Source organism: Colias philodice, chromosome 3 (genome assembly GCF_061535455.1).
Source record: "Colias philodice isolate Cphi_HAF_F1 chromosome 3, ilColPhil1 Martin Lab GWU primary, whole genome shotgun sequence".
Classification (NCBI taxonomy): Eukaryota; Metazoa; Arthropoda; class Insecta; order Lepidoptera; family Pieridae; genus Colias; species Colias philodice.
In genome coordinates, this window is record NC_143088.1 from 13,514,210 (window position 1) to 13,539,352 (window position 25,143).

General features: G+C 33.9%; 2 protein-coding genes across 3 annotated transcripts in view; one reads left to right on the forward strand and one right to left on the reverse strand.

Annotated features, from left to right (window-relative positions):
* Cad96Cb (protocadherin Fat 4-like Cad96Ca) overlaps window positions 1–15,219 on the reverse strand; it is a 34,479-nt gene extending 19,260 nt beyond the window's left edge. For both annotated transcript variants that reach the window (XM_089714880.1, XM_089714879.1), the window contains exons 1-2: window positions 14,923–15,219; window positions 4,894–5,029 (exon numbers count right to left, since the gene is read on the reverse strand). In XM_089714880.1, coding sequence (XP_089571006.1) covers window positions 4,894–4,951 — 58 coding nt within the window. In that variant the 5' untranslated portion in view covers window positions 4,952–5,029; window positions 14,923–15,219. The remainder of the gene's footprint in view (window positions 1–4,893; window positions 5,030–14,922) is intronic.
* Window positions 15,220–16,239: 1,020 nt separating this feature from the next.
* Window positions 16,240–24,822, forward strand: LOC149490099 (uncharacterized). Its single transcript, XM_089714881.1, has 10 exons — window positions 16,240–16,973; window positions 17,567–17,695; window positions 18,016–18,236; window positions 18,605–18,727; window positions 18,957–19,057; window positions 19,352–19,551; window positions 20,132–20,254; window positions 20,650–20,792; window positions 22,378–22,455; window positions 24,077–24,822. The coding sequence occupies exons 1-10, from the start codon at window positions 16,399–16,401 to the stop codon at window positions 24,154–24,156; spliced, it is 1,773 nt and encodes a 590-aa protein (XP_089571007.1). The 5' UTR covers window positions 16,240–16,398; the 3' UTR covers window positions 24,157–24,822.
* The last annotated feature ends 321 nt before the right edge of the window (window positions 24,823–25,143 follow it).

The following is a 25,143-nucleotide window of genomic DNA, read 5'->3' on the forward strand; positions in this document are numbered from 1 at the left end:
CTCAATCCGCTACTTTAATCGCGAATTGATCTATCAAACAAAAACTACATGGTTATGGGATCACGGAAACAATTCCAACTTATACCACGTATGCTTTTGGTTTTATTACATTAGTAGTTAGGCATATATAAATAAACTGTGAAGACCTTCGTGTTCAGGATGCATTTATAGCAATCGCCAACAATATTAATAGCCATAATTTAGCGAACAATAGACTTTCAAGTTAAATGTAACCTTAGTGTCATTCACAGTGTCATACATCACATCAGCTTAAAGTTGCGTTTTTGTATATAATAGAATCACAGTTCAAAACATAACTTTGTGTGTTCAACATTTATTGTTATTCTTATTATCTTACTCGACTCTACATATTTCGCTTAGGTAAGCTTTAATAAATCACTGAAACACTCACGTTATTTTAATTCATTTTTTTCTGATAAATACGGATGATCTTTGTTATTTTCGTAAATTGACAGAGCGGAATTGAATAGCGATATTTTTGTAATTATTACATACACTTCGTTTATTATTTAAACAACAATTAACAGATTTCGAATCTAATTAGAGCCGTGAGGATGTTGCTGTTACATATCAACTTCACGTTTCAACCTTTGTAGTTTTTAACAGTAATTAACAATTATGTTATTTTACAGATCAACGTAAATTGTACTATGTAATCATTTTTTAATATAACTTCTTACAATATTACAAGCGCGGATCCAGGGGGGGGGTCACGGGGTCATGACCCCCCCCCTGAGCTAGGTCCACGACCTAAGTGGACCACTAATTTAATATTAACTTTTTTAAATTAACAAATTATTAATTAATACTGTTCAACATGATGTTTTTATTGAATTTTGAGACATAAAAGTAATATAGAACAATGAAATCAATTACAAACGGTAACGGAAGAGAATATAACAAAAATTATAGAAAAAGTTTATTAGGGTCGACCTGTGGTCGAAATTAAAGGACAAAAAACAGGTTTTTCGATTTTTTTTAAATCTATAACTGCGGAATAAAGTGTAATGGTAAAGTTGTATGAAATTAATTTTTTTTCTACAACTTTTGCTGTTACACTTTTCACACAAAACCTCAAATATCGAAATATCCCAGTTCGTGGATAAGACATAAAATAGCAATTTTTTTTTAAATGAACAATAGAAAATACAGTCAAATTACAACAAAAAATCGGCCAAATGCGCGTCGGACTCGCGCACCGAGGACTCCGAGCAAACATATTTTTTCGTTATGTTGTATCTTACAATTTTGTTTAAAGGATTTTTTTCTTTATCTGTGCTTGTAAGTGCTTAAGTCGTTGCTTTTAACCAAATTTCAAGACTGTGTTCACGGGAAGTACCTTGTAGGTTTTGATTGATGATTCCTTTGCAAGTATAGTTGCGAATTACAGAATATGCGGCTCTAATGCTTTTTCTTCAGATTGCCTTGACATAAAATTTGAATTAAATAACAGATTTAAGTTATTAAAGACCTGAGTTTTGATGTGAATATCAATTAAATGCATGTATATTTTTATTTAATTTAATTAAATAATTAGGGTTTTCGCAGTTATTACTACATCTGTGCTATAACACGATACTTTTTACTCAATTTCAAGACTGTGTTTACGGGACAGGGTGCTCCTCGCAGGTATTGATTCCCTTGCTAATGTCGAAATCCTACGGTCTACGGTCCCTTGATGCTGTGAAAAATTCAAACGTTTTAGCCAACGCAATCAAAAGATGCAGCTTTAAATGCTGAAATTTTTCGCAAAATTCGACACTCCCTAAGAAATCAAAACCTACAGGGTAGTTCCCGAGTACACAGAGTCATGAAATTTAGTACAATCAAACGTCTTATAACGCAGACTAGCTTCGCCCGCTTTCTCTAAATCCTTATAAATTATATACTATTCCCCTTGAATCACTCTATCTTTAAAAAAAACTGCATCGAAATTCGTTGCGTAGTTTTAAAGATTTAGTCATACATAGGGACATAGGCACAGAGACAACGACTTTGCTTACTAATTGCGAAAAGCATGAATTTTTCCTTAGATTATAATATAAAAAAATATTTTTAAAAATGTTTAACTTAGGTACAACCCTGTTACTCATGAACGCTGTATTAACTGACATGTATTAACTTGATATTCATACCAAAAACTCATCCTTTACGCTATAATAAAATCAAACTTCTATGTCAACGAATCAGAAGATACAGCCGTAAATGCCGAAAAATTTCGCAAATTTCGACATTCGCAAGGGAATCAAAACTCAAAACCTACAGGGTACTTTCCGTAAACTCAGAATCTTGAAATTCGGTACAAAGCAACATCTTATAGTACAGATACAGGAATAATTGCAAAAACATACATTTCATGCTTATCAACATTCGCAAGTGTTGCCAGGAATCAAAACCTAGAGGGTTCTTCCCGTGAACACAGAATCTTGATATTTAATCTTTATTTAATAGAAACTTACGTCTTATAGCACAGATAAAGGAAAAATTGCAAAGAGCATAAATTTAATATTAAAACATATAAAAATGTTTGTACGGAACTCTTGGTTCGCGAATCCGACTCGCACTTGACCAATTTTTTTTTACCAAAATATAGCTTTTGAAAATTGCCCACGTCTATGTGACCCCCCCCTGGCACTAAGGCTGGATCCGCCCTTGCAATATTAAAATGCTTCTCTTATCTCTGTAACGTTGACAAAAATATGACGAAACAGGACGAAGCCATCTCTCAAAATTTATTTAATTAACCCATATTAATGCATAGCTTTCAGCCCTGTTCAAAAATATAATAAGAAATATATCATGTCCAACCGAGGCATCATAAGATTTCCCTGTACCTCGAAGATGAAACACGTACGTGATTATTTCACTGAGAACAGAATCAAATCTCATCCAATACTTATATTTACATGATAGATACATACAATATAACAACAAAAAACAAGTAAAAGTTTTGCGGAAGTAGGTACATTTATCATATTATGGTAATGCGGTGGCCGGTGGGTCACCACTGCCCATTCAACTGTGATCAGCCCCCGCCTTCGCTTTTTATTGTACGCCTCATAAGCAAAGCGTTGAGGTGGGTACTATTGTCACTTCGCGCAAAACATCTGATTTTTCAAACTTAAAATGTCTTTATGTATCATACATTGCACTTGTAAGATAATACATACACACACATATTAAGAAAAAACACTATTTTTAACGTTCATGATATTTTTGATGTCATTTTTGTTATTTAAACTAGTTAAAAAACAGTTTAAAAAAGTTCTGTCTTGGACGTCCGTGTGTCTGTATGTGCGGATCCTTTTTCTTGTTAACACGATAGCGACCGAAATACTTTACTAATCGAGTCTTTTTTTTTCTCTTACGCTTGAGTATGCTCAGGAATAGAACCCTTTCATTTTTCAGGGTCTGATTCGATGTGGTTTAATTGTTATTAAATAAACAAAATTAATAATTAATAAATATTTATTAAAAAAGATTATGAGGCGTGCACTTTTGGATTTTCCAAATTATATTATTATATTTCAAATGTTTGAGTTAATAACCTGGGTTAAAAAATATACCTTACAAGGGAACGATGTTATTGATATGCGTACAAATATCGGAACAGTATTTTTGCAGGATTTTTTGTATAATGCTCTAATTGGACGTCTAGAAAATTGCAATGTGTGTTGTAATTAAACATTTATGTATGTAAATATAAGAGTACAAAAAGCTTCAAAAGAATTATTTCGCCTTTGTTTTTTGAGATTTTTTTAAATAATATGCATGCGGATGTTTTACATTGCAAGCTAATGTTCAGGGAAATAATTAAATTTCAATTTTTATAATTGTGCAGCTACTTATCATGCTCAGTGTTCGTTTATATCTATAGGTACCCAGCAGTCGGTGAATACTGTTTCCTTCTCAAATTATAATAATGAAAGTCTACAAGGATGGATAACTGCTAATCAATCAACCGAAAACTAAAGATCCTTTACAGATTTGTTAAAAAAGAATGTATTTCAAATCATTATCTCATGTTCATTGTACAATATTATCCCGTGTCTATGCTTACTGTAATATTATCACGATTTCTTTAAATTCCTTACTACATTTAAATACAATATTTTCCAATAAATATAAACAGAATTTAATCAGAGTATAATATTTAAATTATTGTTATTAGTTAGTGACCTCGTTGCGGTCGGACAAGTGAACGGCCGAAAACTGGGGCTGGGGGTGTCTTACCTTACAGGATTAACTGGCAAGGAAGGCAGTTAATGCGGAATAGGCGCTTTTAATGTGGCAATTTTTTATTCATAAAATATGGTTTTAAATTTTCTAACTTAATCAAGTATGAATACTCTATATTATGTTTATTTAAAAAATTGTACTAAGTACAGTAAAGTAGTGGTATAAAGTATGTATATGTATGTTTATTAATGTTAAGTTTTTAAGGTAAGAAAGCTGTCGCGTGAACGAGCTTAACAAAGAAAATCTGTCTGTTTACAAAATGTACGGAATCGCGTGCCCGGGCTGTTACAAAAAGTGCTGTGTAGACACGAAACTTTAAATCATGTGTAGGATTGAAATTTTTTTCTATTTTTATCCACTTGCAAAATAACACTATAAATAATTATAAGTAAGCGAATTTTTTACCGTGCTGAATTAACTAAGAAGTTTTTACATTATATTAATAGTAATTAATGAACCCAGAAAAAAATGGTGTTTAAAGAACCTTACGCATATTTTATTGCTGAAGATTTGCCAACTCATTCCATTATAGCCGGCCTAATTTAACCATACATACTCTACTATCATAGTTACTATGTAACAACTACTAAATACCCTGTAAAGTGCAATTTTCATGCAGTGTCTTAAGCTCACCTTGCGAGTACACGGTGGGCGCTGCGACGACGAGCGCCAGGCACAGCAGCGCGCTCATGCTGCCGCTACCGACCGCTCATGGCGTCTGCCCGCCGGCCTGCCGCGCCTGCCGAGCCTGTCTAGTCTAGCACACGCACTGGAATAAATACATATAATATAATCGTGCACACACAACACACACATTCACACACACACACACACACACATACACACATACCTGTTTTGGGTTGAAATTTGCTATTTAATTATAATAACCAATTCCAATTTGTATAGTGTTAAGTACTTTAAGCACTGTTTTCTATTTTTGTCACTTAAGTTGAACTGATAATTGGTGTACCTTGTTATTGGCGTACTTAATTATTAATTTACTATTTATTGTATTATAAGCTGTAAGGTATCTTTTTATAAATAAAATAAATAAAATAAATAAATAGTCAACCTCCTGCTAATAGACATTAAAAACGTTAATGGAGGATGTTTTTGCTGATCTACCAACATATATGCTGATCGCAATATATATTTTTGGTAAAGAAATAGAAACATCTCGATTCTTTTTTTTTACTCAGATACCACGCAAGAGGAACGGCGTATTCCAACGTTTAATTCCTGAACTGAACATTTCTCAATCGTTGGATCGATCTATCGTCCTATCATGGACTAATAAATATATTTATTAGTCCATGGTCCTATCAAGCCCCAAATATAGAGAAAAGCCTATATGTACCATATAGGTACTTATAAAATGATACATTAGGTATAATTATTCACAAAATAAACTTCGTGCGTATCATATAATTCATACATAAATAGAACACCCAGACACTAAAAAATTCTAGTGCCACCACCAAGCCCACACCTCAACAATAGGTGACAATAGTCACTAATCACCATCTCGACACAAAGGTTATAGAGCAACGACTGACCATATTATCGTTCATCCAAAAATATACTTACCGTTTATTTCGGGATACACAATTATTAGCACCGAACCTACTTGAATGACCCAAGGCATTTAAAGAAAAATCTAGAGAAAATGTAGAGATTTCCATTGCATAAAGCCTAGAAAGTTAGTAAATGCTTACAGAGCATAAAATTAGAAAGAAAGAAAGATCATTTATGTGACTCCACAATATTGCAATAAACACAACATACAATTAAAATTAATTTACTAAAATAAACGATTGGAAGAAAATTAAAACTGTAGGTATACCTAATAGGGAAGATAGATAACCTCTACCTGATGGACGATAAGAGCAACATAGATTACGTATGAAATTGAAAGTTACAATGGTCGCATTGTTATATCCAATTACTTAGATACATTTAAATACAAGTCTTAAGCCTAACGACGCTGCAGTTAGAAAGCGGAAAAAATATCAAAATCGCATCGGATTCATTCGTTGGTTTTACTTTCTTTTGAACGCTATTTGCATGTACTTTGTTTGTAGTGTACTTTGAGATTAACTAAATTATGAATGAATTAGGAAAACAAATATCATTCAATAGAAACAATAACGAGGAAGAGGTAGAAAGAAGAATAAATATTGCATGGAAAAAGTTTTGGTCACATAAAGAAATACTAAAAGGAAACTACAGTATGAAGATGAAGAGAACGGTAATGGATACATGTATCTTGCCTAGTCTACTGTATGGTTGTCAAACATGGACCTACACCAATAAAGTTAAGCAAAGAATAAATACAACACAAAGGGCAATGGAGAGAAGTATCTTAAATATAAACATTAGGAACAAAATAAGTAACACAACAATACGCCAAAAAACAAAAATTTTAGATGCACTTACCCACGCCTTGAAGTTTAAGTGGCAATGGGCAGGTCACATTTCGCGCTACACTGACAAAAGGTGGACACTGCTTACTACCAGATGGAAGGGACCAGTATGGGGCAAAAGGAATGTTGGACGTCCATTCAAAAGGTGGTCTGATGATTTTATAGGGGTCGCGGGGAAAAATTGGATTTATAAGGGAAAAGACAGAAATCTTTGGAAGAAAATGGAGGAGGCCTTTACTCAAACGAGATCCATACCTCAACTAAATATACAATAAAACTAACACTTACTAACTAGCATAATAATAAATACTTACTAATAATACTAACACCATTTGAAATGTAAAAATTTGAGTTATGGAATAAAGAAGGCTTTATTATTATTTATTAAGGTACAACAAAGGTGAGTGGGGTAAAATAGAGGTCCTTTTTACTTTCATAATAAATTAGATTATTTTATCTTGGAAAATTTATCTTTTAAATTTTATCTTTTTTAGTAAGAATTATATCATATCAACGCACGCACGTTCCATGCGAGTGGACGCAGCAGCGAAGCGGCGCGGTCACCGCTCCACCGCTGCGGCGAGCGGCGAGCGGCGTCAGGTGCAAATGTAATATTATACAGCGCTCGGGTTACAATCCGCTGGGCCAAGGATTGCAATCGCTCTTACCGTAGGGTTAAACTTAAAGCGATTATAAAGGATTATAATACTGTGTATACTTTTTACTGTGATGACATAAGTGCAAGCCTGGTTTCCTACGACTGCTCCCGATTTTTTGTCATGTAAAGCAATTTATTTTCCACATACACGTTTCGTGTAAAGTGGTAATAGGTTGTCTATATATTAAATTATGAACATGATATTTATTTAAAATTTAAATCTATGAGAGAAAGCTCGGGAAAACAATTTCTTAGCTAATAATTTTGATCCAATTCAGACACAGAACCGCAGGTAATTTTTATTTCTTTAAATGCTTCACACTACCACTAGTACGTGCCTTCGATAGATTTTAAGAGTTATCAAAACCATAATACCTTGGTATTATGTATATCACAGCAATTACAATGATTACCTTATGAATAAAGAAACAATAAATCATTTTATTGGATTACAATCATTAAACTTTTTGCAGCGTGTGCTGATTTCTTGCAAACAATGGAAGTTATGCTGTGAAACATCGGATGTACCTAAGCAACTTGTAAGTTGTATGTCAATATGTCAACGAGAGTCAAGCGCTAATGCATGCATATTGTTGTTGAAGATTACATAGATGTAAATAATAACATAAATTAATATTTAAGAAATGAATTAGTAAGTAATCATTTTCGGCAAAGTGGCATTTTTTCAGATCGGCAAAAAAAATGGCTCGGTGGTTACTGGTTATAAGTATATTTTTTGTTTACAGTTTGTTAATGACATGTCAATAATCATTAACAGGTAAGTATGTTAATGTTGGTCACGGAAGAATTCTACCAATACCCGTGGCCCTCTCGTTGATGCGGCTTGACGGAACACAGTGGGGTTTTGGTCGGTAGGAATCCGACATAACCCACGGCCCCTCCCCCGGAGGCCACTAAAAAAAAGGTTTGTTAATGTTAAGTGTAAAAATTTAAAGTTAACAAATAAATTGAAATGAAATTTTATAGTAAGAAATTGTAATGGAACCTGTTGCTAACTTTATCACCGATTGTGTAACCTAATAACTGACTACTAGGTTACAATCGGTGACACACTATCCATTACATCGCGAAGGTTTTGTCTACAAGCATGCAATAACGTTTAGTCAAAGCTCTTGCCAGCATAGCTCAGTGACGCGTAACGCCAGGCGGCCAGAGTCAGCACCCTCTTGTCACTTGATCCCTCAGGTCCTGCGCACTCAGCCGTGCGGCGGATGCAACCCAACATTTACTGTATGTAGGTACTATGCACTACACACCTTGTGTCCTCAACCACAACAAGACATTTTGTTTAAAGCTTTTCTACACCCTAGTTATTGGATATCTCTACCTGTGTAGGATTTATAAATATGCCTGAATAGTATGAGCTTATTATTAAAGTTTATTCGCAAATTATTATTTGTACGTAAATTTCGTATTACAGTAAAATACATACATATTATACACTGGAAGAATTGAGCTCTCGAAGACCGCAGTTTTTATAATATGGATAGTTGCGAACCATTTTCGTACACGAGGCGAAGATTATTTCATTAGAAATGAAATACAGACCTACTACAATCATAATCTACGGCTACCTACTATAATGTTTTTAGTTTTTTTTAATACATATTTTGCGCAATACGGAAATTATGAATTGCATTATGTATTCCATTCCAATTAAATGAACATATTTTTAATTTACATAATGTTAAAATTCAAATAAAACAAAGTTAAAGTCAATATGGATCGTGTAAGGCGCGCGTGCGGAACTCCGCACAAAAAGTGTTGGAAAGAATAGCCTTTGTTTGCGAGCTCTTACTTCACGTTATCACATGAAAGCTAAACCGTATATTTAAAATATAACATCATAAAACATACGAAATAATTGTATTTACTTGCTGTTCCGTATTTAATCCGTTTTCATGTGTCACGTACGTATTTACATTTTTGGGTTGTGGTCAAACTAATTGGATTTTTAAATGCAAGAAGGCGTTTTACTTTACGAAATTGACTCTAATTGGATTAGTAATACCATACAAATCTTAGCAGTAATCTTTCGTTTAGTAGGGTGTTCCGATGACAAAAATATCGAGTGTGATACGAAACGTTTTCACGAATCATGGTTATGATGAACCGCTAGGCGCCATACAACGATACACAAATGTAGAGCTTCCCGTTGCATCGTTACGCATGGGCCACGCACGTTACCGTATGCTGTGATCTCGCTGTTGAGTAGGTTATGGATCACGCGACATCGCCATTTTAGAGACTAGCTGTGAATTCACGACTATAGGCTGTATGAATTTCATGGCATAGCTGCATAGGTACCTACATATGACTACGTAAAATAACATGTTTTAGATAAAACTCCATCAAAGTAGATACTTTGATGGAGAAAAATGTGAATAATATAAGAGATGAAGATGTAAGTATGCAATCTTCATCTTAAACATCAAACGGATCATCATAGAAGTTAATACGTTCATCATCAGGCAGACGAACGAACCGTTTAAGACGAGTCAAAAAGCTAGTCTCGTGACATTGTAATATGAGATGACAGTAGAGAAGCAGAAAGCGTAAACAATGTATTATGTATAATATACATAGTGGGAATACCTAGTGGGTTCAGAAAAATCAATACGAGCTTTGTAACAATTACAACGGCGCTAAATATTACCTAGAACCATTCTAGCCCACTGCCATAACTAGCACACGATGAAAAGTTAAAAAACTGCCGAGAACGCCTAGCATGCCTTACACGAGAAATAAAATAATTAGCCATATTGCAATTTTAGGGTTGGTAAGTGGTTGGTAACTAGTTATTTTTATTGCAGATTGACGACACCATAAGCATAGTAACTTTTTACTATATATATTATGTATACGTATATAGGTTTAGGGGTAAGAGAACATCAATAAGGTTGTGTTCGATATCTGTTGTCTTGCTTTGTTTTTTTTTTTGCTTCTAGTATCTTGACCTCTGATACTTCATGTTTATGGCAGCCCTGTGTTTACTTTTGTGTGCATCACGTGACCACAACCCGCGTATAATGTAGAAATCAAGAAGGGTTGTTGGCCTCAATTACTGACAATGTCGGCCATTGTACTGGCATAATGCACTACCGCAGGAACAAGTGTTATGCAAATCGCTTCAAAATTAATTGTCTGAAACTGGGCACCCAGTATCAATTGAGACATGGATTAGATACGGTTACAGGTACAATTGTTTTAGAGTTACGCAGCTTTTCTATTGTAGAGAATATTTATATTTCAAGCTACGCTAAGCTCAACTCGACTCTTTTGATGCGATGTTGAAAATTAATGAGATCTAAGACAAATGAAGGAGATATAATTCATGCCGCGTGAAAACGAAAACCTTTCGGATATCACGAAATTGTTTTTAGTGTTCCCCATGTAATTTATATTTACCAGGTACGTATTTCGAAGCATAAAAAACTACCAATCAATAACCGCAATGATTTCAAATTTGTAGTGTCTTTAGTAATTTTCAATTTTATTAAGTATAATTTACTTATATTGACTTCGGTTCTTACTATAAACAAAAACCACTTTTTTGTACCTACGTCAACGATTTCCTTTCGTAGATTTTTTGTATCCCTAACTACCCGCAAACGCAATTTAAATTTAAAACTACATGGACAGTTTTTGGTAAATATATCTTCATAGGTTTTGAGTCAAATGGTAACAAACAAACAAAAAAAAAGTTAGTAAAGTATTCTATTTATTCATAAAAAAGAAAGTTTACATAATTTAAACGTAGGTATTGTTATATGAAAATACTGTTTAGATACTGTAAGTGTTTCGATTTATGATATTAAAAATTAAAATATGGTTTATTAACAGGAAATTAGGAATGATTAATTAAATAAGGTACATAAGGGTTTATTTTAATTATTAAAAAAATGGTATTCTGAAATATTAATTAAAATGTTTGAATGAAATTTTGCACGCCTCATAAGCGAAGCGTTGAGGTGGGTACTACTGTCACTTCGCACAAAACATCTGATTTTTCAAACTTAAAATGTCTTTATGTATCATACATTGCACTTGTAAGATAATACATACACACACATATTAAGAAAAAACACTATTTTTAACGTTCATGATATTTTTGATGTCATTTTTGTTATTTAAACTAGTTAAGAGCCCCTTGTACTGAAAGTTTAGGCATTTTAGGCACTGAGATGGCTCGCGCCCGCGTTGCGCAGGAGCCGGCGCGGCATGAACTCCGGTGACCTATGAAGGCGGGCGATTATGCCACAGTATAAATAAATCAGTAGTTCGATTTTATTTGCTATCGTAGGAATGTTGTTGATAAATAAAACTACTTATCCTATACCATTAAACGAGCAATATTTGCATATTTATATATTTGTTTGTATATATACAGTGTGGAAATTTTCGATGTGCCCTGAATGGAAAGTACTTGAAATACTAGGGATAGCAAATTTTTCTGAAAGGAAACATTCCTTTTTCAAATTTTATTTTATTATTCAAATCGATAGAAACAATATAAAAGATAATTTATTGTTAATTTCTCGTAAAAATTTTTTGGTCTATTTTATACATACATTTAAAGTTTAAAATGAAACTCTCGTTCTGGATACATTAATTTATTTTCTTCTGAAAATATTGGTAATAATAATTAAAAGTAAAACAAATAAAAAAGGCAAAATAATAATTGAATATAAGTATGTAATAAGTAAGTTAGTGTATTCAACCAACTTAAAAAAGTGTGACTATTTTACAACAATTTGAATAATAATCAATTAATGATTTGTATTATTGTATACAATATCGAAGCTTTTTAAGAAATGTATAAAATACTTTTTTATGAATTATTAATTATTATCATACATCATAATATTATGTTACCGGCAATATATTAAACCCTTCTTAGTAAATGTATGTTATTCCGAGAAACGGTCGGAATGAAATAAATTATATTCGTCACATTACCTATGATATCTTTAAATCTGAACTTTTCCTAAGTAGCAAATGTGGGTGGTTTTTGGGCTAGCGATTAACCAATATGAGGTCAAAACTAAAATCCAAGATGGCGCCGACGAAAATTTGAAATGTTTTCGTCATGGGTGTCATTTTCAAAGAGTTGGAGTAGCTATTAATCAATATGAGGTCAAATCTAAAATCCAAAATGGCGCCGACGAAAATTTGATAAAATTTCGTCACAGGTGTCATTTTCATGGTTTTTGGGGTAGCTATAATTAACCAATATGAGGTCAAAACTAAAATCCAAGATGGTGTCGACGAAAATTTTACATCTTTACGGCATGAGTTTCATTTTCAAGGTTTTTGAGACAGCTATGTACAAATCCCCAATGTTACCGTCGATAATTTGGTAAGTATATTTTTCTTACAACCGTTTACATATTTTTCGAGCAGAATTCAGAAACCTTGAAAATGACACCCGTGACGAAAAGATGTAAAATTTTCGTCGGCGCCATCTTGGATTTTAGTTTTGACCTCATATTGGTTAATAGCTACCCCAAAACCCATGAAAATGACACCCATGACGAAAAGATGTAAAATTTTCGACGGCGCCATCTTGGATTATAGTTTTGACCTCATATTCGTTAATAGCTACCCCAAAAACCATGAAAATGACACCCATGACGAAAAGATGTAAGATTTTCGTCGGCGCCATCTTGGATTTTAGTTTTGACCTCATATTCATTAATAGCTACCCCAAAAACCATGAAAATGACGACCATGACGAAAAGATGTAAAATTTTCGTCGGCGCCATCTTGGATTTTAGTTTTGACCTCATATTGGTTAATAGCTACCCCAAAAACCATGAAAATGACACCCATGACGAAAAGATGTAAAATTTTCGTCGGCGCCATCTTGGATTATAGTTTTGACCTCATATTCGTTAATTGCTACCCCAAGAACCATGAAAATGACACCCATGACGAAAAGATGTAAAATTTTCGTCGGCGCCATCTTGGATTTTAGTTTTGACCTCATATTGGTTAATAGCTACCCCAAAAACCATGAAAATGACACCCATGACGAAAAGATGTAAAATTTTCGTCGGCGCCATCTTGGATTATAGTTTTGACCTCATATTCGTTAATTGCTACCCCAAAAACCATGAAAATGACACCCATCACGAAAAAAGTCAAATTTTCGTCGGCGCCATCTTGGATTGTTGTTTCATAAAAATAATATTTGTCATACTCATTGAATACAGATCAACCAACATCATAATAGTCTTTCTACTAGTACTTCAAAACTTTGCCGCTATTCCTATTCAATAACCCATAAAAAAGAGGATCTCAGGCAAGGTAATTTTTAAAACATAATTTTAAATCACTACATAGTATAAAACAAAGTCGCTTTCACTGTCCCTATGTCCCTTTGTACGCTTAAATCTTTGAAACTACGCAACGGATTTTGATGCGGTTTTAATAGTTCTTTCGATTCCCGGTCGAAGAAAATGAATTTTTGAAAATCTTTGAATGCAGTTCTATTTCTTTTTAAAAATAAAGGATATTTGCTATCTCCAGTATTTCTAGTACTTTCACCCAGGGCCCATCGAAAATTTCCACACTGTATTTACAAACAAATATATTAATATGCAAATATTGTTCGTTTAATAGTATAGAATAAGAAGTTAATTTATATTTACAACAATAATCCTAGGATAACTAACAAAATCAAACTACTGATTTATTTATACCGTGACATGCTCGCCGTTTTACTCGCCGCTCGGTTCTAATACGCGAGCGGCGACTGCAACGTGGTCGGGAGCAAAACTAGCACAGGTCCTCCTTCGATGACGTCCGGCTGGACTCTGGCGGCACTGACGTGGTGCGCGCGAGTCGCATTTTACGTATTATATTTTATATAGAAAAAAATAAGGGCTAAATTAAAAATCTATCCAAAAATTTCCCTGTAAAACCTGATTAGTAAATGAAATGTCAAATTTTCATAAACATAGCGTTCCCCTAATTCTCATAAAACTGATTATGCTTTTAAAATCGATGTTACTTCTGATTTTTTTTTGATCGAGTCAAATGTTTAATATTGTGTTTTTATCCAAAAAAGTCACTAGATCAAACGTTTATCTGTGCTATATATTTTTTTAGGATTTTAAATATGATGATTTCTATCCAAAAACCATGATTTAGAAACATACATTTCGGAGCAGGGCCCCTTAAAAAACAGTTTTAAAAAGTTCTTTCTTGGACGTCCGTGTGTCTGTATGTGCGGATCCTTGAGTTTTTCTTGTTAACACGATAGCGACCGAAATACTTTACTAATCGAGTCTTTTTTTTTCTCTTACGCTTGAGTATGCTCAGGAATAGAACCCTTTCATTTTTCAGGGTCTGATTCGATGTGGTTTAATTGTTATTAAATAAACAAAAATAATAATTAATAAATAATTATTAAAAAAAAAATTATGAGGCGTGCACTTTTGGATTTTCCAAATTATTTCAATTTAGTTTAAATAGAAAGTATCATGACAATAACTCAACAAAAACTTTGTTTACTGCAAAATATTAAAGTTTTATAGGATATTTATTAATACTTACATTTATTCATAAAAATGTGCACCAATTAATCCATAAATCCAATACTTAAGAATAACGGGCTAAGTTTTTTCAGTTTTCACAAAACCGCCAAAACGGGATTTAAAAAAGCACAGATAAAAAATAAAAAAGAATTCGACACTATTCTAAATTTAAAAGTAAATAGACTGCACAGTTTAAATACACGTGTAGTGAATTAAAGAGCCGTTCCGTTCGCGTCTATCCAAACCGGTGTCAAAAGACTGCACTAGTCCGTGCCCCGTGGCCGTTGCGTTTCGCTCACTGATTGTCTGCGGATAAGGGGCTGCCGGCTGGGGTGATTCGCCTGGCTGGCCATAGGGGTTTCGTCAGGTTGTCGAAACTCGAACACCTGATCAAGCCTTTTAACGGAGGTTCCCAAATTGGCGGTTTTTGAACATGGATTCCTATAAAATTTGGAAGTGTTATAATTTATAAATTGGGTATTGTGGGATTACTAATTCACGTCATATTATTATGTCACGTACGTACGAAAACTTATGTAGGTAGCAACTAATTACTGACAGGCCCTTCCAGAGATTAATTTTGGAACTATTCTAATAGGAATGCAACATCCAAAATATATATACTCCAGCGCTAATTTATTCATCGATGTACCTAGTTTAAGTACACTATTTAATAATAATATTTTTTTTCAAATAAAGTACCTAGCTTATTAGTGTAAAACATCAACTAAACTTTCTTTTTATGTCCAAATTCGATTTTTAGAAGGAAATAATATCCACAGTCATAAAATATGCTTGGCTCTGCGCTGCAAACACTCAGTCACGATAATGTTTTAGATTGATTTACAATATACTTAAGTGAATGTGAGTACTTAGAGGTAGAATGGTTTAATGCTCTAGAGTCTAAGAGGTAGAAGAGGTAGCCAATAAGTTGAGCTCTATCATCGTACAAAAAATTATCACAATAAGTCCAGTGGAATAAATGTGATTGACCACTGTTTTGGCTTCTATTAAACAAATATTGAACTGAAATTTATTTTTTTAATAAATATTTAATGTACAGAAATAAGACAGAAATGGTTTATAATTTTGATTTTATGTATAAAAAAATATTGTTAGTTGAAATAGTGTATCCTATTAGTGACTACTGTAATTTTACATAAGTTTACCCATTGAAATATCTATTAATATAACGGATATGAAATAAATAAATTACAACTTAATCTTTAAATTACGTTTATAAAATCCATTACCAAGCCATTACACATGTTTTATAATCTGAGCTTAACTATTTATTTCGGTTGGCAAGAATGTATATTTGTGATAGAAAACAGCAACATTTAGTTTAAACGTCAGTCTAAAATACCAAAGCAATTTGTTGAAATGATTTGGTTGTTATTTTTTAGCAAAAGTTATTCTAAATGGTTTTAGGAATATGTTTAAATTCCTACATTTGCTGACATGATTGTTTTAAAGGCTGTATAACTTTTGATTTATGCAAATATCCGTGAAGATGACCGAAGTTGCTGTAGTAAACTTAGAAAAGGAGGATAAGTATTTAGAAAATAATGGTGGTATTGTAAATATAAAGAATGAAGAGGCAATAACAATAAAGCGGGAGCCCGTGGAGTGTGGTGTATGTTTGGAAAGAAGTGTCGACCACACGGACATTAACACGAAAACCAACGCTGGGACTTCCTTGCATGTTTATCTTTCTAAATATACCTCAGTCGATCTCACCAGATCAGAAAGCTCTTCCAAATTAATATGTAAAAACTGTTACGAATTGATAAATATCCTCGAGCAAACGGAAGCAGAGTATTTAAAGCTTAAAGAAAATTTTGAATCTATAATAAGTAAAAATCCCTTGTTTGAGCTACAAGTGTCTAATGTAGAGTTTGTTAAAAATGAATCCTCAGAAGCAGCTCGTAATAATGCAAATAATTCAGATTCAGAAGATGAACCACTATCATTAACAAAGAGAAAACGCAATCAGAAAAGTGTTTCTAGAAAAAATAATGTCGCAGAGACCAATAAAAGAAAAACAAAGCAAAAAGTTAATAAAGACAGGTATACTATCAACCGTTTTATTTTATACTAGCTTTCCGCCCACGGCTTCGCCCGCGTTTTCAAAAGAAAAACCCGTTCCCGTTGGATTTCCGGGATAAAACCTATCCTATGTGTTAATCCAAGTTACCCTCTATATGTGTGCTTAATTTCATTGTAATCGGTTCAGTAGTATTTGCGTGAAAGAGTAACAAACATCCATAAATACAAACTTTCGCCTTTATAATAGTATTAGGATAACTTTTTTGGCTTGAAAATTATAATAACTACAGTTTTGTTAAGTTTAATTTTATCCCAACTATGACAATTTTAATGTTAAATTTGATGGATTGTTAATACATTTTGAAAAATCATCAATTCAACCATTCTTATGTTACTTTATATTAGTATTTTTGTTAAAGTGCTAATGAGGTGGAAATTTTTCAAACTAATTATTGTTTCTAAAAAAAGAATTATGTATGCACCATTCATTTAACTGCATTTTAGATTATTAATTTGAAAATGAAACTAAATATAAATTTTGTAAACAAGTACATTTAAATTAGACCAGTAAGATACATTATTACACCACACAAGTAATCAATATGGTGTTGTAGCTGGAGCTGCAAGGAATGCAATGAGCGTGGAGACACGGGGGGCCAGCAAGGTCTCATCTCACACATGCTGCTCAATCACGTGCAGCTCGCTCCCATACAGGTGGATATTATCAAGAAGGAAGATGACAAGTATGTTTATAATGATTCTTTATTCTTAATCTGCTTGGCGACTTGTTATGTATGTATTTGGTTATGTATTATGCTCACATTTCGTTAACAATACATATTATTTTGTTTTCCTAGTAGTTTCATCAAATGTGAAAAAGATTAACCTATTTTTATGTTCAGAAAGAGGAATAATATGATAAACGCATGAGTGTATTCCAACAGTAGATTGTTTTGTAAAATGAATCTTTGATGTCGATTTTCTTATTCAAAATAGATATTCTACTGTGTAATATCAGTGTAGCTTATGTACATTATTTTATTATACATATTTCAATTTGCAGAACAGAAAGTCCAGAAATTGGTACATTTGAGGATGTATTCAAGGTTGAGTTGGAACCGTTTGACGACGATGGCGACGACTTCATGCCGGACGAGGACATAGAAGACAAGTGTAGCACCAAGCAGCGCGGACGCAAGAAGGGCTCTCTGACCAAACGCAAGCGGAAGCCCAAGGATCAGTGCTATGCGTGTGATAAGTGTGATGCTAAATATACATCTATGGGTATGTTGTTTTGTGTTTAATATTAGTAAATAGTCTATTGTAATGTAACTAATGTATGTATGAGTTTTATATTACATTTATTTCACTATTTTATCAATATTTTTATTGAAATTTCTTTCTGAACTTTGATTCTCTTGCAAATAATGAACAAATATAAAGTAAAACATATGTTATACATATTGAGTATCATATAAATATTATTGGTGTGAAAGAATTTTGTTTATTTTGATGATAATATAATGAATCTATGATTGCATTTAACAATGTTACACTTTAACGTCCAAAAGAATGTGTAAAATTTGTGATTCATATGTGTACGATAAAGTAATAATAATAATTATTGCTATGTGTATTTATGTGTGCTGCAGTGCGACTCGCGCACCACAAGCAGAAGCACGAGGACGACTCGAAGCCGCCGTACATCTGCGAGGTGTGCGGCGCGCACTACAAACACAAGCGCGCCTGCGACATACACGTTGCATTACACAAAGGTGAAACATTTCTTTCAAATCAGTACATGTTATAAAATAAAGTCTTCCGCTGCAGGGGTTAATCTTACAATGTTTCCTATTTTCTTCAATGGATAGCGCGATGAGGAAGGTTTTAGTTAAAGTTTGTTTTAGACATGGCTTGCAAAGACTTATTTAAGAATAAATCAAATTTAAATGTAACATTATCTATGATAATTATTAAGTTTAATAAATTTTGCAATGTTTTCAGGAATAAGTGACTGGAAGTGTGAAGAGTGCAATAAACTGTTCCCGTCGAAAGGCGCACTGCAGAGGCATAACAATATACACACGGGCAAGCTTAATTATCAGGTATTATTTTTATTTTCCTGTCATTTCTATATTATTGGAATTTTATAACCATGTTGAGTAATGTAATACATACTAAGAATTAGAAGTTACCTAAAATGGATCCTAGCGGAACACCAAAGTTAATTGACATACCACATGAACTTTTTCCATTTATTACAACATTTTCTATCCTATTCTGAAGTTTTGAGGCTGTCAGGTCCTGAGCCAAATCTTAATTTCCATAATAATTGTGTTTCCGCAATAATTTGGAATGTGCTACTCAGTCAAACGCTGATCGTAGGTGTTGTGTTGCAGTGCGACCTGTGCGGCAAGTCGTTCATCCACACGTCGTCGTTCAAGATGCACAAGCTGTCGCACTCGGGCGTGAAGCCGCACTCGTGCGACGTGTGCGGGCTGGCGCTCATGACGCGTTCGCACCTCAAGCGGCACAAGCGCGTGCACAGCGGCGAGAAGCGCCACGAGTGCGCCGTCTGCGGCAAGCGCTTCTCCGAGAGGTGCGTATGCACGTGCAGTGCGGGCCCAACACAGCTCCCTGTGGAACTCCAGAGGAAAAGTTTGAGATTACATGGTTTTTAGTCATACTTATTGAATGATTTTTTGTTTATTATTTAAGCAGTCTTAGAAAGCCTCTTAAATCTTAATCATTTACTTTTGATCTATTTACGCTGCAGTTCTGTGTAAAAATTGATGATTAACATTGTCAAATGCGTTGGTTAAATCTTATATATAAAATTCTCGTGTCACAATGTTAGTCTGTATACTCCTCCGAAACGGGTGGACCGATTCTCATGAAATTTTCTGTGCATATCGGGTAAGTCTGAGAATCGGCCAACATCTATTTTTCATATTATGTACCACGGGCGAAGCCGGGGCGGACCGCTAGTATTATATATATTTTTTAAACAATGAAGATTAATGCATAAAATTTTTGATTTTCTGTAAATAACCGAGATCAATTAAATTATGGTAAAAGATTCCTTCGAAATAAATATGCCATAATTGTTTTTGAGGATTTTTAAACCACACTTAAAGTGCGATGTACGAGACATATGTATACATTTATTGTGTGCACAGGTACAACCTGCTGGCGCACAGCAAGTCGCACGCGGGCGGGCCGGCGGGCGGCGGGCCGGCGGAGGCGCCCGAGCGACGCAGGATGTTCCGCTGCACCTTCTGCCAGGAGCGTTTTGAGAGGAGGTATCAACGATTTGATTTTTAAAATACAAGTAAAAATATGTATTTTACTTGTATGATTTTTATTGAAGTGTTGTTGGCTGTTTAAGTGAACTTTTTTTAAATAAGGTTAACTGGTATAAATCGCTGCCTAGCGATAAGGCCAACTTTTGCTGTTCTATGTTAAGTTTTTTGTTTATTTTATGTATTTTTATTCGCAACTAGCAGTCCGCCCCGGCTTCGCCCGTGGTACATATTTACGTTTTCTCTACGTAAGAACCATCCTCGTACTTCAAGGAATATAATAAAAGAAGAATTATCGGAATCGGTTCAGCCGTTCTCGAGTTATGCGCTTACCAACACATTTTGCGATTCATTTTTATATATAAGATAAAGAATATTAATCGACGTGTGTGCAGGTACATGCTGGAGCGGCACGTGTCGTGTGCGCACGGGCGCTCGCTGGAGAGACCCCCGCCCACACCGCGCAACACCATGAGCAAGCTGCTCAAGGCGCAGGCGCAGCGCCGCGCCGCACACGCAGTGCACACAGCTAGGGACAGTGAGTGCACACACACACACACACACATAATAATACGCTCACATATACGAGCGCTCTTACACACGAAAAAGCACGCACACGTAATAAAATATTATAAAAAAGACGGGTTGCACTCCGGGAGTGCCGGCAGAAGTGAAAACTTGATTATTAACGTTCAGCATGTTTGATATTTTGGAATGGTATCCGTCTTGCGCATGGAATATTAGGACTAAAAAAAAATAAAACATCCGTCTTACGCTTTTTCGATCAGGCCACGTGTCCTGACGCGAGTTTAAGATTTTATACCCAACGCCGCTAAAGAAGTTTTCACTTCAAAAACCTCAACACATGTAAACAGATATTTCATGGTGAATCCAATTTTATTTATTTATTTATTTATTTAAGCCTTTATTGCTGATACAAACATACATATAAAACTAAATCTATCTTAAACATTATTATTTAACACATGGGATTTTCCGGTTTGGTGATCAGCGTGTCTTGTGACACATAGGCCTCTTCCAGCCGCTTCCACTCATTCCTATTGTTCGCATATCTGGTCCATACTATTCCACCAATCTTTTTAATATCATCTATCCATCTCTTCACTTGTCTACCTTTCCTTCTTTTTCCATCACGTGGTTGCCATTCTGTTAATATTTGTGTCCATTTCGTTTTACTGTCCCTAGTCATGTGTCCCGTCCATCGCCATTTTAGTTGCCTTATTTTCTTTATTATATTTTCCACCTTGGTTATTGAACTTATTTCTTCCGCTGTTTTACGATCTTTAAGTGTTACGCCTATCATACTTCTCTCCATTGCCCTTTGACATGATCTTAGTTTTAAAAGATGTCTTTGAGTTAGTGCCCATGTTTGGCACCCGTAAGTAAGGCATGGCAAGATACATGAGTTGAACACTTTTCTTTTCGATATTATTGGAAAATATTTACTTTTAAATATTTCTTTTAATGACCAATATTTGTTCCACGCGTAAGACACCCTTCTCTCTATTTCTATCTCTGTCTGGTCCCTAAATGATATTAATTGCCCCAAATATGTATAGCTTTTCGCGTATTCAATTGTTTCACCTTGAATTTCAATCGGTATTTCTTCACTATTAGTCATAACTTTTGTTTTAGTTTTATTCATTGTAAGTCCAACTTCCCTACTCTTATCTTCCAGCTGTTTTAACATATGTTGAAGCGCATTACCATTGTCGGATATTAATACCAAGTCATCCGCAAATCTTAGATGATTAAGTTTTTTCCCATCGATATTTATACCCATATTGTCCCAGTCTAATTGCCTGAATATGTTTTCCAATACGGCCGAAAAAAGTTTTGGGGATAAAGGATCTCCCTGTCTTACTCCTCTAGCTACCGGAAACTCTTCACCAGTTGTTTCTAGTTTAACTTGTGCGTTACTATTCGTGTATACGTTTCTAATTATGCGGATGTATTTCTTTGGCACGCCCTGATGCATTAGTGACTTCCAGAGTGAGTTATGTTTTATTGAGTCGAATGCTTTAGTGTAGTCAAGTGTGAATCCAATAAATATATATAAATAACGCTAATGTTTAAAATATGTTTTTTTTTTCAATTTCCAGATTCAGACACTAAAGACTCACGAAGCCCCGAGACTAGAACATCACCTGTCACCGTTCAGAAGCTGGTGTCACATATATGTATGTTATATGCTCCTTTCTTGATTCTTCACATTATTATTATTATTTGATAACTTACCATTAGTAACCTGTCATTATAAGCGTTAAAAAAAGTTGTAATTTTTTGCAAAGCTTTCACATATTCTCTAAGGGCGCTTGTGCACTACAAGGAATTTTACTGTCCGGCATTCCGATTTTTTACGGTCCGGTGTGGCATGAAAAAACCGATGAATTGCTTGTGCACCTGTCCGTCTTTACTCGGATCAGTGCGATACAGTTCAAGGAAGTATGGCGGTATATTAATGCTATCATAAATGATTGTTTTCGCATTTTACAAGAAACGAGTAAAAATATAGAAGGTGAAATATTATATTACTTCGTTATAATAAACGAAGTAAAGTACGGTAAAGTAGTTACGGTAAAGTTCCGTAAGAGATTTAAAATGCGTGTTTCACTTATTTATTTTAATCGGTGACGAGGAGCTAAATCTATTCCCACTTGAACTTTAACTTACCAATACTTACTTAGATAATAATTATAGGTCAATGTATATAAAATAACAATACCGACTTCTCAAATCTAATTGCCAGCTAAAAGAAAGTAAAACAAGAGCTTGCTTTCACTTGGCATATGTAATAAAAAGAGTAAAATCCAAGCAAGTGGGCACTCGAAAACAATTATACCTACAGCGACTCGTAAACTCAAAAAACCATCCGGAATAGGGAAAAGTAAAATGTCGGACAGTAAAATTACGTATAGTGCACAAGCTAGTATTTAGATTAATTGCGTGCCATACCGGACCGTAAAAAATCGGAATGCCGGACCGTAAAATTCCTTGTAGTGGACAAACGCCCTAAGGGCGCTTGTGCACTACAAGGAATTTTACTGTCCGGCATTCCGATTTTTTACGGTCCGGTGTGGCAGGAAAAAACCGATGAATTGCTTGTGCACCTGTCCGTCTTTACTCGGATCAGTGCGGTACAGTTCAAGGAAGTTTGGCGGTATTATGCTATCATAAATGATTGTTTTTGCATTTTAAAAGAAACGAGTAATAAATATAGAAGGTGAAATATTATATTATGTACTTCGTTATAATAAAAAGTAAAGTTCCGTAAGAGATTTAAAATGCGTGTTTCACTTATTTATTTTAATCGGTGACGAGGAGCTAAACCTATTCCCTCTTGAACTTTAACTTACCAACACTTACTTAGATAATAATTATAGGTCAATGCTTGGTCAATGTATATAAAATAACAATACCGACTTCACAAATCTCATTGCCAACTAAAAGAAAGTAAAACAAGAGCTTGCTTTCAATTGGCATATGCTGTAAAAACAGTAAAATCCAAGCAAGTGGGCATTCGAAAACAATTATACCTACAGCGACTCGTAGACACAAAAAACCATCCGGAATAGGGAAAAGTAAAATGTCGGACAGTAAAATTACGTATAGTGCACAAGCTAGTATATAGATTAATGGCGTGCCATACCGGACCGTAAAAAATCGGAATGCCGGACCGTAAAATTCCTTGTAGTGGACAAACGCCCTAACTGTTGTAATTCAAAGATAAACATGTATTTCACAACTAAGTTTTTGTGAAATTGAAATATACTTTTAACAGCTTATTACTTTATATGACAGCGACATCAACGGATCCAATCAACGCGTGGACCAACGTGTATACTGCAGAGTTTGCGCTGCGGCAGGAGTATTCACAATAATGACATTAACAACTGTAGGACCGCCAACAAAAAGGTTTCAGATGTGTATGGAACAACGATTAAGAGGATTGGACTTTAGGTTATCGAGCAATGGTCGTTATGCAATACTTTATAATATTTCTCTAAATGAGGGTATTCTTTATTTTATATTTTTATTTGTATAAGTTATACCTTATTTTCGGCATTATGTTCCGCAATTAGTTTTTTTATTTGAGGTTACTCATTAATCAATTTTTTTAAAGAAGCTTTTTTTTTTTGTTTTATTAGCACAATAGCAATTAGTTGTCGTAATTAATATTGTCCGTTATATTTACATTGTAATGAATTTTTCCAACAAACAGTACTGTTTTGTTTTTAATTTGTTTTCAATATTTAGTTTTGTATTATTTCATATTATTCCTTGAATGATAATAATTGTAAATATTTTGAGATAGGAACAATATTAGAATTAGTAAAGTTATAAAATAATAGATATGAATTTAAGATCATTAAAATATTCTCAAAGTATACTTATTTTTATACTTAATGTACAGAGATGCACGATTCAGACTGTCCTTTATTTGCTGTAAGATACATTATTATTGTAAATTATGGATCAGATATTAAAATATGTATATTACATAAGTACATCACATATTATATTAAATAAATCATTCACAACTATGATTCTCTTCTTTCATTAAACCTCGATGAACATGACTTAAAATAATTATTGGAATTATGGGAAGCTAACGGCTAACCTACTAACTACACATGAGATGTTTCTTTTTAAACTTCAAAGTCCAAAGAATAGAACTTATGAATAGAAAAAAACGATCACGAGGCGGAATTCGAACTCGTGTTTTTCGCTATAAAAATTTGAAAGTATATATAAATTTATAAAATGTTTAAATCTATAAAAATTTGTAAAATGTTAAATTATCTATACCCTTTCACTTAAAATCAAGAAGCTTATATCTAATACACTGGATATTTCAGTATGAACAT